Source organism: Eretmochelys imbricata, chromosome 10 (genome assembly GCF_965152235.1).
Source record: "Eretmochelys imbricata isolate rEreImb1 chromosome 10, rEreImb1.hap1, whole genome shotgun sequence".
NCBI lineage: Eukaryota > Metazoa > Chordata > Testudines > Cheloniidae > Eretmochelys > Eretmochelys imbricata.
The window spans coordinates 32,693,346-32,713,641 of NC_135581.1; the positions used below are offsets into that span (position 1 = coordinate 32,693,346).

At 47.9% G+C, this 20,296-nt stretch overlaps 1 protein-coding gene across 2 annotated transcripts in view; it reads right to left on the minus strand.

The window, feature by feature from the left end:
* MGRN1 (mahogunin ring finger 1) overlaps positions 1-18,821 on the minus strand; it is a 108,961-nt gene extending 90,140 nt beyond the window's left edge. Inside the window, exon 1 of one of the 2 annotated variants that reach the window (XM_077827657.1) lies at positions 18,622-18,821. In XM_077827657.1, coding sequence (XP_077683783.1) covers positions 18,622-18,814 — 193 coding nt within the window. In that variant the 5' untranslated portion in view covers positions 18,815-18,821. The remainder of the gene's footprint in view (positions 1-18,621) is intronic. The other variant, XM_077827658.1, reaches the window with a different exon arrangement.
* Positions 18,822-20,296: the final 1,475 nt, after the last annotated feature.

Consider the following 20,296-nt stretch of genomic DNA (forward strand, 5'->3'; position numbering starts at 1 on the left):
CTTGCATTTTCCTCTAGACACAAATTAAGGGCTTGCTAGACTTGCAAGTTAGAGAGCATTAAAGCAGCCCCGGGCGCCCTAATCCATGAGTGTCCACACTGGCAAGGCACGTAGTGCATCCGGACTCCGCAGCTGGAGCGTTCCTGATAATCCACCTCCACGAGAAGCATAACGCTTGCTGCGCCCCAGCTGGAGTGCCGTGGCGCCAGTGTGGATGCCCTGGTCTATTAACGTGCTCTGATCGGCCTCCAGAAGTGTCCCACGCTGCCTGTTCTAGCCACTCTGGTCATCACTTTGAACTCTACTGCCCTGCCCTCAGACCCACCCTTTAAATTCTCTGGGAATTTTGAAATTCCCCTTCCTATTTGCTCAGCAAGGCATGGACTGCTCTCAGTGCATCTTTCCAGGTGACCATGCCTCCACACAGCAGGCGATCCCCAGTATGGAGCAATGGCAAGGTGCTGGACCTCATCAGTGTTTGGGGGGAGGAAGCTGTCCAGTCCCAGCTGCACTCCAGCCGTAGGAATTACGATACCTTCGGGCAGATATCAAGGGACATGATGAAAAGGGGCCATGACCGGGATGCACTGCAGTGCAGGGTTAAAGTGAAGGAGCTGCGGAATGCGTACCACAAAGGACGTGAGGCAAACCGGCCCTCTGGTGCTGCCCCCATGACCTGCCATTTCTACAAAGAGCTGGAAGCAATACTTTGGGGCAACCCCACCTCCACTCTGAAGACCACCATGGACACTTCAGAGCTCAAGACAGGAGACAGGAGGAGGAAAGCGGGAGCGAGGGTGCTGAGGAGCTGGGGGACGGGACAGCCCAGCATCCCTAGATGCATGCAACCAGGAGCTGTTTTCAAGCCAGGAGGAAGGTAACCAGTCACAGTGGACAGTGCTTGGGGAAGAACAAACAGCAGAGGAGGTGCCCAGTAAGTGGCTTTTATTTTGGGAAGGTAGTTGTTCGGTGTGGGCTCTTGGGGCGAGGAGGGTTAGGGCTGCATGCATGCCTAGATGCGAAATAGGGCATTGATGTGCTCTCTCACATTGTGGTAATCGGCCTCAATGATCTCTTCAAAGGTCCCATGCAGAAGCTGGGCAATCGGCTTACACAGGGTCCTTGGCAGAGCTACTGTGCTCCTTGTCCCAGTAAGGCTAACATGTCCAAGCCACTGTGCCGTGATGGGCGGGGGGACCATTGCTGCACACAGGCAAGCCGCATATGGGCCAGGGTGGAAGTAGAATTGTAGTAGAAGATCCTCCCTTGCTTCCCAGGTCACCCTCAGTAGTGAGATCTCTTCCAGGACGAACTCATCCTGTGGAAAATGTGGGGACAGTGTTCAGTATAGGGGCCCCCCTGCAGCTGTTGGCTCTCCCCAAAGCACAGAACCCCAGAGGACAGTACGGCCGTGAAACAATCAATCCCCCTTGCCCCTGTGCTTACTCACCACTTTGGGGCTCCTTGTGGGTTATGTGCACTCACTTTGGGATGGGCAATTTCTGCTATTGTGTACACTGTACTTGTCTTTAAATACAGCAGAATCATTGCTCTGTCTGGTGTGAACAATGCTGCCTCTGTTAAGTGTTGCATTTTAGCTTTACAGATGCAACCTTGAGATCCCAGCCATCCTTGTAATTAACAGCCAAAAGACTCCAAAGAATCAGGAAGCATCCGTGAAGAAGCAAAGAGGACATGCTGCATGAAGTATCATGGAGCGCCAAGCAGACTCAATACAGGCACTCGCAGCAATGCAGTCGGAGCACATCCGTGCACATCCCCCATCCCAAAACTCTTTCCTTTGTGCCCCTATGTCACCTCCAATGCACTTTCCCCAATATCCGGGTTCTTATCGCCACCAACTGCCTCCAACACGTGTAGCTTCACCACCCAGCCCTGCAAACTACGACCCTTACCCACTGCACTCAACCCCCATCACAATGCGTTTTAGCTAGCCTGAAGTGCAGCACCCATTGCACAGCACTCCAGACAGGAAGGCAGAGTATAACAGGACATACGCAAATCTCTGATTGTCCCATTCCCCACCCCATCCCCTTCCCTCATCCCACACAGCATAGATGTGTCATGCCCTTTCTATTTCCCAAACAGTTGTATTTCTTTTCAATAAATGAATTTTTTGGCTTTGAAAACATTCTTTATTATTGCATTAAGTAAAAGATACCGTAGCCCAGGAAAGCAACAGGCACTGCAAGTCAGCACATCATATGTAGCAAACATGGATTCCTACTAACATTGGAACCACTGCACTTCACTCCCGTGCAGGGCACCAAACATTATTGGTGGTTTTCAGCATCAAATTGTTCCCTCGAGGCCTTACAGCTCTGCGCTGGGCCCCTATAATCCCTAATCCTTACAGCCCTGTGCTGGGCCCTTCTAATAGCCCTGCTCTCTGGCTATTCAGTCTCCAGGTGTTGAACCTCCAAGGTCCATGCCTGAGTGAAGCTTTCACCCTTCCCTTCACAAATGTTATGGAGGGTACAGCACCCGGATATAACCGTGAGGATGTTGTCATCGGCCAGGTCCAGCTTCCCATACAGACCATGCCAGCGGCCCTTTAAACAGCCAAAAGCACACTCCACAGTCATTCTGCACTGACTCAGACTGTTGTTAAACCACTCCTTGCTGCTGTCAAGGCTCTTTGTGTAGAGTTTCATGAGCCAGGGCATTAAAGGGTAAGCGGGGTCTCCAAGGATCACAATGGGCATTTTGACTTCCCTCATATGATCTTCTGGTATGGGAAGAAAGTCCCAGCTTGCAGCTTCCTGAACAGGCCTGTGTTCCGAAATATGCGTGCGTCATGCACCTTTCCGGACCAGCCTGCGTTAATGTCAATAAACGCCCACGGTGATCCACAAGCGCCTGGAGAACCATAGAGAAATCCCCCTTCCGATTTATGTACTCGGAGGCTAAGTGGGCTGGTGCCAGAATTGGAATATGAGTCCCATCTATCGCCCCTCCACAGTTAGGGAAACCCATTTGTGCAAAGCCATCCACAATGTCATGCACGTTACCCAGAGTCACGGTTCTTCTGAGCAGGATGCGATTAATGGCCCAGCAAACTTGCACTAACATGATTCTAACATGATTCCAACGGTCAACTTTCCCACTCGAAACTGGTTAGCGACCGATTGGTAACTGTCTGGAGTTGCTAGCTTCCAGACTGCAATAGCCACCAGCTTATCCACTGGCAGGGCAGCTCTCAATCTTGTGTCCTTGTGCCACAGGGTGGGGCCGAGCTCAGCACACAGTCCCATAAAAGTGGCTTTTCTCATCCGAAAGTTCTGCAGCCACTGCTTGTCACCCAAGACTCGCGTGACAACGTGATCCCACCACTCAGTGCTTGTTTCCTGAGCCCAAAAGCAGCGTTCCACTGTGGTGAGCATGTCTGTGAATGCCATAAGCAATCTCATGTCATATGCATTATGCGAGTCGACATCATCGTTGGACACCTCACTGTCAGTTTGTAGCTTAAGGAGTAACTCGACTGCCATTCGGGACATGCTGGCGAGACCCATCAGCATATTCCTCACAAGTTCAGGATCCATTCCCGAAGACCGAAAGGGAAGACAGAGCGCGCAGTACAAAAAACGTTGAAAGATGGTGCCAAATGTGGACGGAAGCACAGGGATTGTTGGGTGGCGAAGTGATGCATCACAGGGCATTGAACAGGATGCCCCGCACCCCCACCCCCTACCCATTCTGGTGCTGTGGCTTGTGGGAAGAGGTGCTCTGTGGGTGCTCTCAATGCCGCTGCAAATGTGGCCACGCCAGTGCGCTTGCAGCTGAAAGCGTGAACACACTGCAGCGCTTTCCCTGCTGCGGTCTCCAAGGGCTGGTTTAACTCACAGCGCTGTAGATCCGCAAGTATAGCCATGCCCTAAATTAGTCAGTTTCACTTTCTGGCTTCCAAATATTTAGCACAAAGTGATGGGCTTCTAATATTGTCCTGGAAGGTTTACACTACATTTAAAGAAACTTCGCTATTCATTGAACTTTGCTGTGTGCCCACCCATTTCCCCCCTACTCTTTTTTTTTTTTTTTAAAGTAAAATTCAGATTTTGGGCTTGATTTTTATTTAAAAGTATATTTAAAACTTTTTTTTTTTAAGATCCAAACCCAAATGCCTTACCTAGTGCTACTGCAACTTTAGTATGCTTGACTTCAACGTTAGAGTCAGGAAATTCCAAACATTCAGGGTGGGGAACTCAGATCTGCTATGCATCCTATGTGTGTTACGACGTAAACATTAAGGTTTCACCCTTTAACAAGAGGAATATAAAATGCTCTTGTTTATTTTGGAGATGTATAAAATTCACCCTTCCACATGCTCATAATAGAATTTTTTAAAAAAAAGTAAATCTACCTCTTTTCACAGACAGAGTAAATATAGTAAAAAGAAAAGGAGTACTTGTGGCACCTTAGAGACTAACCAATTTATTTTAATCTCTAAGGTGCCACAAGTACTCCTTTTCTTTTTGCGAACACAGACTAACACGGCTGCTACTCTGAAACCAGTAAAAATAGTGTATACTTATTTTGTGACTGAGTTAAAGGTGACCTGCAAAGAAAAAAAATCACATCTTTTTCTTTTTGCTTCTTCAGAATGTATAATGGTAGCATGAAAGTTGGGTGGGTAGTTGTTTTAGTTGTTTTCTGGTTACTTTTTACATTAAAAATTCAGGTCTTGTTTACCCACAGAATATTCTACAGAGCATAAGAGAACTGATAGGGTTACCACAAAAATCAGAGTACACAGAAGTGAAATCTGACAGACATGGGAAGCTATTTTTATTCATGCTAATTAAAACTTTGTTTCTTTTTGTTAACAGCTATTTAACTCAATTGCCCAACACACTTAGGAGAAAAGAAGTCTTTGTTAAATAGTTAACCTTTCCCCCCGCCACCACCCTATACTCACACACTCCTTCAATGAAGAACTGAGAAGGAATAAATTCTATATGCACAGTCCTACTGAAGTCAATGTCTGCCAAATTGTAAGTGTTAGAGACCTCTGCTTATAAAAACAAAACACCTACTAGCAATAGCAAAAGGCTGCGACACTCCTTGTATACGGTATTTGCTTCAGTAGAGGAATGTTTATTAAAAAAAGCAGGAGCTAGAACTTAACTTTCATTCTAGCGTCTTCTGAATTACTAGCATCTCTAGCTCTTTGCTGCTGGCCAAGTCTTACTTAACAATTGCCAGCTGCGCTAAGGGATTATGCTCAACCCTTTGGCCCAGTGGCTGGAAACTAGAGCTCAGCAGAGGAGGAAGCTAAGGAGGCAAACAACAGGGTACTGCATACAGGGTTTGGAGAGAAGCAAGAGATGCTCCAGGATCAGAATCCAAGTGAGTTAAATCAGTATTTGGGAGAAGCCTAGGCAATCCCTTTAAGTGTCTTAATACTATGGTGACACTTTTGATGATGGAACCAGAATAGTACAGTGAAAGCATGCCTCCATACCCCTCTGGTTTCCAACTGAGTTTGCTAACTAGGATGGACTCCCATTAGACACTTTGGCGCAGATCTACAAAAGGACTTAGGTGTTGCAATGCCCAACTTTTAGGCACCTAGAGAAAAAAAAAAATCACAGGAGCAACACTGCAATCCACAAAGCCTGAGTTAGGGGCCTTGGCTCCCTATACAATGAATGGGGAGAGAGCGATGCCTTAGAATGCAATTCACAAAAGCCAGCTCACCAGGCGGGGTGCCAACGAAGCTAGCCAATGGGAGATGCCAAGGAGAGGGGTGTGTGCTAAACCTTTTCCCTCTCTCTGAGAGAGGTAGGTAAGTTCAGGCTGCAGGGAGGTGCCTGTCTCTGCTTAGCTACCCATACACAAGAACCTCCTCCTCCTCCCCTCTCCCCCCACCCCCAGTCAGCTGCACCTATTTTATTGCTTGTGGGAATGAAGCACCTGCCTTGCTCCACACAAAATGGCCAAAGGAGGAGGCAAGCATCTCTGGATAACGTGTGCAATGAGTTGTTTGCTAAGAAGAACAAAACACATGAGAACCTGCCACCAACAATGGCCTCCTTCAGGCCTCCTTCACCTGAAAAGTGCAAATCATCCGTCAGCGATATGGAATCATGCAACAGTTCAGTATCTTCACATGTCCCATCTGCAACAGATGGGTGATAGACAGCACGGGACATCTTGTTCCTAACATGATGGTGCTGCCACCTGCTCCAGAAGCCTTCCTCACCTTTATGCGGTGTGGCCGAGAGTGTACCAGTGCAACAAGGAGATGCAAATGTCGCAGGGAAAATTTGGCGTGCTCCAACGCATGCAGCTGGGACAGTGACAAGTGTAGCAACAGACTAACGAACTCATCAGACACAGATTCTGAGGGGGAGTAGAAATGTTTCAACTATCTGCAAATTACTGTGACTATTTTTGTGAATAAATATAGCTTGAATATAGCGTTGCATTAGGCTTTCACTAGCTCATCGTTATATGTAGGAATTACATAAGAGTACATGGTTATACTTTGTTATTCACAAGGTATGTTCAAGACATTCTACAGCCCTTATATAACTCTAAGGGGACTTAGACGTCGTTTACACATACTGTTGTATTCAGTGATAGCAAGAAGATAATTTACAGTTGTACCACAGGAGCTTTAGAGCAGATATCCAAAGTATGTTTTATAGTAAGGGGGTAGGCCTGATCTACCTAACTGCATAAAAATAGACTGAAAAACTTCTCTCCAATCAGTCCATTCTACAAATGATGACAAGTACTTTGATGTATTACCTGGTACAAACAAAGTTCATACTGTCATAGGACTACAAACCTTTGCTTTAACTGAAGGCAGAAAAATACAGGAAAATCCGTATCACCTGGGGCTAAATATTTCCTGAACGTTCCAAAACGGTACAATTTTAGCACCAAGTTGCATTAATTGGATTTAGAAGCTTTCTGCCCATTTTGGTCAAAGTTAAACTACATTTCTATGAGTTACAGCCCTTTTTCTGATTTTACGATTTTCCAGATTGGATTCAGGATAATGTTAAACACCGAGACAGAAAAACTGCACCATCTCCAGCAACTACATCCACTCTGGTGATGACCACCAGAGATGTGCCTAACGTGGTAACAATGACATTCTGCTAGCTGACAGGTTACCTCTTAGTGCCCAAAATAGTCCAACGCTGGCAGTAGTGATGCACCACCCACCTTAGCCCAGTAGTTAGAGCATTCACCTGGGATGTGGGAGACCTGGGTTCTGCTTGATAGGGAGAATGGGAGACTCCAGTTCAAATCCTTTCCCCCCATCATACAGAGGGGTGAGTTGAACCCAGGTCTCCCACATCCCAGTTGAGTGCTCTAACCACTGGGCCACGTGATAGTCTGATAGCTTCATGTCTCAGTCTCTCTTGCTGAAGCTGTTCCACTGGGGATAAATAATAACAGTGACTGAGCAAACTGGATCCTGTCTCCTACCTCCCGGTGGGGTCCCAGTCATTCTTTCATCATTTATCCACAGTGGAACAGCTTCAGCAGGAGACACTGAGGTACCCCCACATCAGAATATCCCACTGCCCAGAGATCAGCCAGAGGCGGCCTCCAAGCATACATACCGGATCAGGCCCTGCACGCAAGATAGGCAAGCAAATGCCTATCTTCCCCTGGTTGATGGATCGCTCTGGGGCTAAGGCAGGAGACAAGCATCTGGATGCCTAGGGGGAAGCAACAGGCGCTGAGGGAAGTTTTACCCTGAAAATTTAGGCATCGAGTGAGTTTAGGTGCCTAAAGGGCTCAGCAGGAGTTTTGCAGATCACAGGGGTGCATAGAACTGGGATTAAGTACCTTGGGGGATCCCACCCTTTAACAGTGGAGCAAATCCATAAGGAGCAGGAGATTCACTTTTACGGGCTCTCTAAATGACTTTCACTTCACCCCCTGTATATTTGGTATGTTGTGTTATTTGTGCACAGTTAAATTTAAGCCCTACCAGATATGGGTAGTGTTACAGTTATTGTGGAAACCATAATTAACTTTTCTGTGCATTTACAAATACATTATATGAGGAAATCTACACTGAAGTGCTATCACTGCTTAGAATCTAAAGGAAGGAAAATGTGAGAAAGATGTGTTCTTGATCACAGATTCCAATGTCTATAACGTGTGGAGTAACTCACAAGGCCACACGTCTGCAACTCTGTACCCTGTTATGTTATATTTAATTGCAAGTCTCATGCCAGACACCTGTGTGTGTTGGTTAGTTGTTGTCTTTCCTTCCCACACCCCACCATCCTTCCCATCTGTCCCTCTTTCCTCACTTCTCCAGGTCCCTGCCTCTTTCCATCTGACTGTATTCTCTCTTCCTTGGGAGTTTTGATGTGGAGTCATTATCAGACCACACCACAAACTCTCCCTTCCTCACCCTATCATCCTTAGCTCTGGCCCTTTCCCCATCACCTGTCTCCGATGCTTTCTCCTGAGTACAGGCTCTTCACTGCCACCTAGTCTCTGTGCTCCATGCTAGAGACATCTCTCTCCTTCCCTTTGTGGAGCACCCAGGCAAAAAACAACAGCTAGAGGAATGGAACTGCTGCAACAAACACCTTGCTGGGATGCAAGTTCTTGAAAGCAAGCACTTGGTATTCTTAGTTATTGGCTTCAGAATCTAGAACAGGACCCCAACGTTGCTGCCAAGTTACAAATAATAATAAACTCCAGAAACCAATGGAAGCTGGCACAACACTCCAACAGCTTCTGTGCATGGGAAACCAGGTGAAAAATGGACTAATGCTTCCTCTCTCCCACCTTTGTCTTGTTTATTTATATTACAAGCTCTTCAAAGTAAGACTTCTGTCTTATTTGAGTATGTGTAGCCCGAATGGAACCTCAGTTCTGATTGAGGCCTCTCAGTGTTGTTAGTTTATAGTAGCAGTAATAAAATAAAGGGAACCCATCACTTTTTTTGGCCATTCAAACAAAATACCAACAAGCAGCTACTAACATTTGCCAAGTAATGGACTCTAAGTAATTGAGTCAATTCCATTATGCAGAGCTGCTGGAGGAAGAACATCAAGCATGAAGACTCACCAAGGATCTGCGTGATATGCTGCTGATCCAGCCAGAGCTGCAGGAGGGGACTCAGTTGTTCCCTGTGATTGCCTATCTGTGGCCCATTTTGTATGGGCACCACTTCCCCTTCCCCACACAAAAACTCGCCGGACCAGCTGGCATGTGCACCCATTTCTGGCTTGCCCCTTGAGCTAGCTGGCCATCAGTAGAGCCAGCTCAGTCTCCATCCAGCAGATGACTGAGGCTAAAAGGTACTAGTAAAAAGGAACGAAAGGAGATCATGGGTTTTGGTCTAGTAAAGCAGTGCTTAGTGGGGTGGGTAAAAACTTTTTGGCCCGAGGGCCATATCTGGGTATGGAAATTGTATGATGGGCCATGAATGCTCACAAAATTGGGAGTTGGGGTGCAGGAGAGGGTGAGGACTCCAGCTGTGGGTACAGGCTCTAGGGTGGGGCCAGAAATGAGGAGTTCAGGGTGCGGGAGGGGGCTCTGGGCTGGGACAGGGGGTTGGGGTGAAGGGGGAGGTGAGGGCTCCAGCTGGGGGTGCGGGCTCTAGGATGGGGCTGGGAATGCGGGGTTGGGGGTGCAGGAGGGTGCTCCGGGCTGGGACCAAGGTGTTAGGAAAGCGGGAGGGGGCTCTGGGCTGGAGCAGAGGGTTGGGGCATAGAAGGGGGTCAGGGGTGCAGGCGCCACATGGCACTTACCTCAAGCAGCTCCCGGAAGCAGTGGCACGTCCCCACTTCTGGCTCCTACACGGAGGCATGGCTGGGCGGCTCTGCATGCTGCCCTGGCTGCAGGCGCCACCCTTGCAGTTTCCATTGGCCGTGGTTCCCGGACAATGGGAGCTGCGGGGGTGGCACTTGGGGAAAGGGCAGCGCACCAAGCCCCCTGGTTGCCCCAATGTGTAGGAGCCAGAGGGGGCACATGCTGCTGCTTCCAGGAGCCTAGCAGAGCAACGGCACGCGCGGAGCAGGTCAAGCCCCCGACCCCGCTCCCTGGCTGGAGCGCCGGAGCAGTGCACGCCCCCAACCCCACTCACCAGCGGGCGCTCGAGTGCCGGATTAAAACATCTGAAGGGCCGGATATGGCCCCCGGGCAGTAGTCTGCCCATCACTGGCTTAGACGGAATCCTAACTCGCTTCACCCTGCTAGGCTGGGAGCTCACAGCACCAAGGCAGAGCTCCAGGTCTTTTGCTAGCACATGGAGCAGGCAGCTGAGGAGTGGGAATAGCTAACAAGGTGCTCTGCTCCAGCTCTGCGACAGCTTTAATCTACTTTTGCATGTCCCTCAACCGTAGAATGACTGCGGGACTAGCAAGAGGGCCTATTCTTCCTCTACAAATCCCTCAACAGGCAAGATCCTTGCTGTATCAGTGCCTGTCTTGTCTACCCACCTCCCTATGAGGGAAAATACGGCCAGCCAAAAAACGGAGTCAACCGTCTTGCGGGAGCAGATGGTGTTTTCAGAGAAATCTTGCTGTAGAAAGGCATATAAGCATCTCCTCTACAAAGATAGCTGGTAAAAGGCAACACTTCACTGGTAACCATCCTCCAAACACGATCCATCAGAAATACAAGGGGAGGCAAAGAATATGAGCCTAGCTGGACACTGCACCAGTGCTCTGCTAACCCTCCTGCATAGCTATCATAGCATAGGCACATCAGAAGGGCATACCTGAAAACCAAGCATTCATCACAGCCCTCGTATCCAGTGATAGCCCACCAAGGTGCTGTCACTCTGCATGACATCGTAAGCAGTCATGTTCCTTTCAGCGTGAAGGTGGTCATCTTTTTTACCTAAAAACTGTATTATTTCATTATTTCTAACAGTGTTCTTTCTGGGAGCCTTCTTTAAAGCCATTTTTGGCCTAAAGGATTTTGTCCCAAGTTGAAAACTTGCACCTTTGCAAATGATCCAGAGATTGGTTCACTCCTGATTTGAGCTGTCGCAGCAGCACGTCATGCATGCTCACAGTGAGCCTGTAGGGGCTCAAATCACAGGCCGCACCAGGTGGCAGAGAACCTGATGTGCAACAGGAGACATTTGGAGACGAATTAGCAATTAAAATAGGATGGAATCTGTGGATAAAAATGTCAGCTGAGATGTTCTGAAAGACAGCCAAAAACACAGTATATGTACTCAGGAGACTGGTCAGGCGGTCAGGCATGTGCACACATGGACACACAGCAAAACTAAAGAAAAAACAAAGGTTCCTTTTAATATCTCTATCGGTAACAGAGGTAGATGTAAAGGAACAGCATCAAGTTAAAAATCTTATTAAAAACAAGTTTTAACTATCACATTGTGCTCCAGAAATAATTAAGATATAATTGCTTTGCACAGTTTAACTTTTTTCAGAGTAACAGCCGTGTTAGTCTGTATTTGCAAAAAGAAAAGGAGTACTTGTGGCACCTTAGAGACTAACCAATTTATTTGAGCATAAGCTTTCGTGAGCTACAGCTCACTTCATCAGATGCATACCGTGGAAACTGCAGCAGACTTTATATATACACAGAGAATATGAAACAATACCTCCTCCCACCCCACTATCCTGCTGGTAATAGCTTATCTAAAGTAATCATCAGGTTAGGCCATTTCCAGCACAAATCCAGGTTTTCTCACCCTCCACCCCCCCACAAAAATTCACTCTCCTGCTGGTGATAGCCCATCCAAAGTGACAACTCTTTACACAATGTGCATGATAATCAAGTTAGGCCATTTCCTGCACAAATCCAGGTTCTCTCACTCCCTCACCCCCCTCCAAAAACCCACCCCCATACACACACAAACTCACTCTCCTGCTGGTAATAGCTCATCCAAACTGACCACTCTCCAAGTTTAAATCCAAGTTAAACCAGAACATCTGGGGGGGGGGGGGGGTAGGAAAAAACAAGAGGAAATAGGCTACCTTGCATAATGACTTAGCCACTCCCAGTCTCTATTTAAGCCTAAATTAATAGTATCCAATTTGCAAATGAATTCCAATTCAGCAGTTTCTCGCTGGAGTCTGGATTTGAAGTTTTTTTGTTTTAAAATAGCGACCTTCATGTCTGTGATTGCGTGACCAGAGAGATTGAAGTGTTCTCCGACTGGTTTATGAATGTTATAATTCTTGACATCTGATTTGTGTCCATTTATTCTTTTACGTAGAGACTGTCCAGTTTGACCAATGTACATGGCAGGGGGCATTGCTGGCACATGATGGCATAAATCACATTGGTGGATGTGCAGGTGAACGAGCCTCTGATAGTGTGGCTGATGTTATTAGGCCCTGTGATGGTGTCCCCTGAATAGATATGTGGGCACAATTGGCAACGGGCTTTGTTGCAAGGATAAGTTCCTGGGTTAGTGGTTCTGTTGTGTGGTATGTGGTTGTTGGTGAGTATTTGCTTCAGGTTGCGGGGCTGTCTGTAGGCAAGGACTGGCCTGTCTCCCAAGATTTGTGAGAGTGTTGAGTCATCCTTTAGGATAGGTTGTAGATCCTTAATAATGCGTTGGAGGGGTTTTAGTTGGGGGCTGAAGGTGACGGCTAGTGGCGTTCTGTTATTTTCTTTGTTAGGCCTGTCCTGTAGTAGGTAACTTCTGGGAACTCTTCTGGCTCTATCAATCTGTTTCTTTACTTCCGCAGGTGGGTATTGTAGTTGTAAGAAAGCTTGACAGAGATCTTGTAGGTGTTTGTCTCTGTCTGAGGAGTTGGAGCAAATGCAGTTGTATCGCAGAGCTTGGCTGTAGACGATGGATCGTGTGGTGTGGTCAGGGTGAAAGCTGGAGGCATGGAGGTAGGAATAGCGGTCAGTAGGTTTCCGGTATAGGGTGGTGTTTATGTGACCATTGTTTATTAGCACTGTAGTGTCCAGGAAGTGGATCTCTTGTGTGGACTGGACCAGGCTGAGGTTGGTGGTGGGATGGAAATTGTTGAAATCATGGTGGAATTCCTCAAGGGCTTCTTTTCCATGGGTCCAGATGATGAAGATGTCATCAATATAGCGCAAGTAGAGTAGGGGCTTTAGGGGACGAGAGCTGAGGAAGCGTTGTTCTAAATCAGCCATAAAAATGTTGGCATACTGTGGGGCCATGCGGGTACCCATAGCAGTGCCGCTGATCTGAAGGTATACATTGTCCCCAAATGTGAAATAGTTATGGGTAAGGACAAAGTCACTTTGGATGGGCTATCACCAGCAGGAGAGTGAATTTGTGTGGGGGGGTGGAGGGTGAGAAAACCTGGATTTGTGCTGGAAATGGCCTAACCTGATGATTACTTTAGATAAGCTATTACCAGCAGGACAGTGGGGTGGGAGGAGGTATTGTTTCATATTTTCTGTGTATATATAAAGTCTGCTGCAGTTTCCACGGTATGCATCTGATGAAGTGAGCTGTAGCTCACGAAAGCTCATGCTCAAATAAATTGGTCAGTTTAACTTTTGTATTTCTCCCAGCTTAGACCATGAAATCAAAACTAGTCACTTGCATTTGTTTCCAGTCTGTTTCATTTTCAGTTCTCATGCCTGGTCCTCTGGTAACCAGTCTTTCAGCCTGCGGGCCAAACTCTGTATTCTCAAAAGTCAAGGGTCACAAATCAACAGTTTAGGGACTGATTTTCTGCCCTATTCTGCTCCCTTTGTGCCGCTTAGGTGGCGCAAAAAGAGCAGAAGGTATCTGCGGTCCCCTGCTGTGGATCTTTTTTTTTGCTCTATTCATAACTTTTTGTCTCCTAACGAGGAGAAGGCTATCCTGGTTCCTGGTGAATTATTTTTTTTTTTCTCAAAGGAATCAACCTTTAATATTTATATAACATTAGGGCAGCAGCTTTTCCATAAATGCTCCAGACTCTGGATTTTCCATCTCTGCTGGACAGCCCAGAATACATGCATTTTGAGATTATGCTTGGTCTACTGGTAGCTCTACCTGGCTTTTCAGCCCAGCACTGTCTTTAGTCAGTCCTTTGTTCTAAGCAGTAACCACCACTAACGATGGAGTTTGTACATTCACTCCAGACTGATCCAATTCAACTCCTCCAAAGAAGTCAGAGGGCTGGAATTTACCTACTCCAGAAGTAAGGTCACTCTAAGGCCTGGTCTACACTACAAAGTTAGGTCGACATGCACTGCCTTGCGTTAACCTCACTGCGCATGTGTGTCTACACTTAAATTTGCCTCCCACCAATGTAAGTGCCCCATTACAGCAATGCAGTAGCACGACCTCCCTGAGACGTGTAGCACCATGGTCAACGTAGTGAGATCGCTGCAATGCAAGTGTAGACGCTGCATTACCTATGTCGACCTTAACAGTCCTCCAGCGGCTGTCCCGATGCTGACAGCTCTGGTCACAATTATGAACTCCACATCCCAGGGGTCAAAGAGAATAAAAGCCTACCACAGACCCTGCCTTTAAAACTCTGCAGTTTTTTGAAATGCCTTTTCCTGACTGTACAGCTTGGCAAGCACACCTAGCAGTCATCCACTGTTGTGTGCAACTGCCCAGCCGACTATGCCTGCTACAAGCTCCTGACACGCTTCAGGACAGATATTAGTTATCGTAGTCTTGTGGGGAGAAAAGGCTGTGTAAGCACAGCTACAGACCACAGAAACATAGACATCTATGAGCAGGTTGCACAGGAGATCAGGATAAAGGGTACGACAGGGACCAGCAGCAGTGCTGCAGGAAAACAAAGGAACTATGACATGCATACCAGACAGCCAGGAAGACCGGCAGTCAATCCAGTGCTGAGCTGCAAGCCTGCCACCTTTACAAAGAGCCATACAGCTCTGTACTGAGCTCTTCTAATAGTCCTTGCATCTGGCTGCTCAAACTCAGTGGCCAGCTGCTTCATCTCCACCCTGGCAGCAAGTTTTCCCCTTTGCTTGACAGATACTATGGAGGACACAGCAGGCATCTGTAACCATTGGAATATTTTTCTCACAGAGATCCAATCTGGTGAGTAAACAACATCAGCATCCCTTCAATCTACCAAAAGCACATTCAGCTGGGATTCTGCACCTGCTGAGCCAATGAATCTCTCCCTTGGTGCTGTCCAGGTGGCCAGTATACAGCTCCATGAACCACGGGAGTAAGGGGTAGGCTGGATCCACCAGGATCATTATTAGCATTTCAATATCACCAATGGTAATCCACTGGTTGGTAAAGCAAGTCCCTGCTTGCAGCTTTCTGAAAAGTCCTGCATTCCTAAAGATGTGAAGATTATGCACCCTCCTGGACCAGCCCACGTTGATGTTGGCGAAGCATCCCAAGTGATCCACCAACACTTGCATAACCATAGAGAAGTATCCCTTTCTGTAGATGTACTCTGGGGCAAGATGGGATGGGGCCAAAATCATACAGCCACTGCAGTTATTAAATAGTTTCTGTGTGCACACTTGGCTTCTCATGTCGGCGATGCATGTCCTACCCAGGAGTACTTGTGTCGATTGTACTATCAATGTGGGACAGATCTTGAAACCCAGTAACAGCTGACATAAGCAAAGACACCGCGCCAACCTAATGACATCAACCATGACTCTATGCCGCTCGAGGAGGTGGTGTTACTAAATTGGCGGAGAGAGGCATGTACGTCGACAGGAGCCAAAGGTAAGTGAAGACGCTTTCATATCTAGGTCAAAGCAAGGCAACTTACTAACTGTGTAGTGTAGACCAGGCCTGAGTTTCAAGCCTTTTTAGGCAGGGCCAGGATTGTGCATGCCTTTAGGAAGCAGACCCATCCCCACAGAACACAATGCTGAAGGTGGCTGTCCATTTCTGGAAATTCAGGGTCAGGAATTCTGTACCCACAGTGGGAAATAAAGAACTGCATGGGGACCAATCAATGAACATCCCTATAATCAAACTGCTACAACTACTGAGAAATGTCTCACAAACAATGTCTTCTGTCCATACATACTCTGAGCCTCTTAAAATAAGATGAATTAGATCATCATTCCCTCTGAAGAAATAGCACAGTAATCTAAATGCCAGGATGACTGACAAATTACAGCCATCAGGAGCCTACATCTGGAACGCACTGTGATGACTGGCCTTACATTCCAATTACACAAAGCAGCACCATAAGTCTCTTGCTTTTTCAGTTAGTAGGCTGGTTCCCCTATACATTTCAAATCACCCCAAGATCACCAACATCCACCTTCCTTTCCCCGTCATCAGGCCATTTAGAGATTCTATTGATACACTGATTTGACCACTGCTGACATACACCAGTGAACAGTGCCTCAGGTTTGTTAATCACAGCAGTCTCTCTCCAGAACAAGCACAAGGGCATCTGCTTAAGAAGCCCTTGGGAAAACGATGCCAGAGACATAGAGCTCTTTGACAGCCACCTCTTAAACGGTGGAACACAAACACTTTTGCCCCCACTGAAAGCTTCACCATTAAGTCTAATTTAACCCACATTTCTACAGTCCCATGGCAACAGGTGCCCCTGATTTATTTGAATGCCAATTAATTATCCTGGGGAGGGTAAGAGACACAAAGGATAAAGAGTCACGTGGCATTGGCAAATCAGATGTTTGTGTGTGTTTGTCATTACTAGGAGAGCAGCTAGAAGGCCTGATAAAAATGTTTCATGTTAACAGATAACGTATCACATCAACCTGGTTCCTATTTTCCCTTGCAAACCAATACTCAAGAGCAACATTTAGGTGAACCTAGAGTCTTGAAGGCTGTGGGGATTCAGGACTGGATGTCCCAACCTAAGTTCCCTATAAGCTACACCTATTAAGCACTGTACAGGCACTCAGGGAACCTGCCAGGCTGGGAATTGCCATGGCCGGGGGAGGGGCACCCCTCCCCAGCCCCGGCCCAGATCATGTGTGGGAAAAATTAGAGGGAACACTCCCAATTTTCTTTAACCAATGACAGGCAATCTCCTCTTCAGTTCAGATTTGTGCAAACTTCAGGCTGGAGCTTAGTAGTCACATTCTGGGGTCTCTGGAACTCCCAGTTTGAGGAATTCATGAATCAGAAGAATCAAATGACCCTGCCCTATGGACTATAGACAAAAATCCCTCCGTAAGCAGAATTAATGACACTGAACAAACCTCCCATTCATAGGAGAAAGGAAGAAAGGAAAATGATGGATGGAGCAAAACAGAAGTGGCAGGCAGGGAGCCTTTGCAGCCATACAGATCATAGAATCATAGAATCACAGAATCTCAGGGCTAGAAGGGGCCTCAGGAGGTCATCTAGTCCAACCCCCTGTTCAAAGCAGGACCAATCCCCAGGGAGGAGTCAAAGGGGAAAAAAAAATCAAACAGAACCTTTTTATTGAAGCAACACATTTACACTGTCAGGCAAAAAAATCCTTTCCATAGGACTTTTGGGGCTGGACAGCCTGGAAGTTACAGATTTATTGATTCAGTAAGAATCAGGTTTTCTTCCTGCTCTATGGAGGCACGCGTTTCTTGTTAAGTTCTGATGGTGCAAGGGGTTGTCTCCAACCCATGCAGTGACAGCAGAAAGCATTAAGTCTGAGGAGATGCTGTCCTCTTACTGCAAGGTGTTGCTTTCTGTGTCTTTAACCCTGAGATCAGATACTGGCTGGAAGGAAGCATTTCCCTGAAAGAGACCACTACCCCACCCAGTCATTTTTGTTGAGCACCACACACCTTGTATTGTTTACACTGTACAAATAGGAAGTTAAATGCAGAGATGGGGAAATAGAGAACAGCCCTTATGGTGTAAAAAAGTCAAATGCTCTCAGTTTTAGAAGAGCAGGGCTAAGCCCCAAAAGCCCATGAAGTGCTCTTAAAACTCTACTTGAAATCCACACCCATTCTTTTTCCAGGGAATCTCCCCTCTCCTGTACTATAACACAACCCAAAAGACTCCTGGCAGGCATTACAGGCCCATCCTTTAAGAGTTTGATAAGCAAAGGTCTCTATAAGCTCCAAGGTGAAGAAGTCTTCCCATGATGTAAATTCTCCTGTTGCGTATGCAACCCAAACTCTGCACCCTTGTGCTAGGACAGGGGTCCTGAAAGAGGGACCTGGCCAGCTGCGTGCCAACCAAGCAGTGATAGCACCAGTCAACTGCACAGGTGAGGCCCAGCAAGGTCTGAAGTAATAACTTCACTGTCAATAACACAAGGGGGTGTGTGCCGGATGGGCGGTAACTGGTCAGTGTACCTTGGGACTGCGCTGATCACACCTACACAACTGCATCACACAGTGGTCTTTAACCTCCAACCTCCCCAAGGCCCCAGGGAACGGGTGCAGGGTGAAAGCAACCTCCTGGGGGTAGAGACGGGGCCAAGCCCCAGACCTGAGCACCGCCAAGGGGGGCCAGGGCCCAGGGGAGAGCACAATGCTCAGGGGCACTGAGAGGGGTGGAGGGGGCCAAGGCCCGGGGGGAGCGACAGGGGGCTGAGAGGAGGTTGAGGCGGGGGCAGGGCCCGGGGCGCTGTGCGGGGGCGGGGGGTGGAGGCCCAGGGGCGCTGTGGGGGGGGGGGGGGTCGAGGCCCGGGGGCACTGGGGAGGAGGGGTCGAGGCGGGGGAGGGTCCAGGCCCGGGGGAGCTGGCGGGGGAGGGTCTGCCCCCGGGCCGAGCCGCCCTTACCGGACTTGGGCGGGTAGCGATAGGCCGAATTGGCCTGGATGTCGATGTCCTCCACGCCCGCGATGCGCCGGCTCAGCAGGGAGCCCATGGCGGGACCGGCCCGGCCGGGGACCCAGCAGCGGCGAGAGCGACGGGCGATCGAGCGCCCCGGACCCAGCGACTCGCCCCACCACAGCCAGCCGCGGGGCAGCATGGGAAAGCGAGTCTGCCCGCCCCGCCGCGCAAGGCTGCCCCCGCCCCCGGAACAACAACTCCCAGCAGCCATCGCGCCCGGTCCTCCAGGCCATTGCCCGATGGCTCGGCCGGGCCGTACCAACAGCGGAGTGGAGGGTGCGAGTACTGTGCCCCTTCACCCAATGGAGTCTTCCGGGAGTGTGGGAGATGTAATGCCCACAGCCGCCAGCAGAGGGCGACGCCTCCTATCGGGCAGCCCAGCCCCCCGACGAAGCCTGAGCTTGCTGCAGCCGGGTCAGCTGGAGCAGCCGTGGGCCGCGGCCAGCCCCCCTGCCCGGCCCACCCCGCAGCCCCAGGGCGGTGGGGATCCCTGATAGGGACCCCCAGCATGGCTGGGCAGGGCAACGGAGCCTCCCCGCCCTGGGATCCGCCTAGCATAGCCAGAGCACCCCCGGCATGGTGGGGGAGGGTGACAGGGAGCCCCCAGGCAGAGCGACCTAGGGCAGCCTACATCTAAAATGATTGGGGGAGGGGTAGCTCAGTGGTTTGAGCATTGGCCTGCTAAACCCAGCCTTGTGAGTTCAATCCTTGAGGGGGCCATTTAGGGATCTGGGGCAAAAAAATTGGGGATTGGTCCTGCTTTGAGCAAGGGGTTGGACTAGATGATCTCCTCAGGTCCCTTCCAACCCCGATATTCTAGATTAGCTGTTACCACTCAAGAAAGAGATCCAGGAGTCACTGTGGAGAGTTCTCTGAAAACAGCCACTCAATGTGCACCCACAGTCAAAAAAGCAAAGACAATGTTGAGACTCATTAAGAAAGGGACAGAAAATATCATATTGCCTCTGTATAAATCCATGGTACGCCCACATCTTAAATATTGCCTGCAGATGTGGTCACCCCATCTCAAAAAAGATATATTGGACTTGGAAAAGGTTCAGAAAAGGGCAACAAAAATTATTAGGGGTATGGAACGGCTTCCATATGAGGGGAGCTTAATAAAACTGGGACTTTTCAGCTTGTAAAAGAGATGACTAAGGGGGATATGATTGAGGTCTATAAAATTATTACTGGTGTTGAGAAAGATAAATAAGGAAGTGTTATTTACTCCTCATAATTCAAGAACTAGAAGTCACCAAATGAAATTAATAGGCAGCAGGTTTAAAATAGGGCTGTTAATCGCAGTTAACTCACATGATTAACTCAAAAAAATTAATCACAATTAAAAAAATTAATTGCGATTAATCGTGGTTTTAATTGCACTGTTAATAGAATACCAATTGAAATTTATTAAATATTTTGGATGTTTTTCTACATTTTCATATATATTGTATTCGGTGTTGTAATTGAAATCAAAGTGTATATTATTTTTGCTTACAAATATTTTCACTGTAAAAATGATAAAAGAAATAGTATTTTTCAATTCACCTCATACAAGTACTGTAGTGCAATCTCTTTGTCATGAAAGTGCAACTTACAAATGTAGATTTTTTTGTTACAT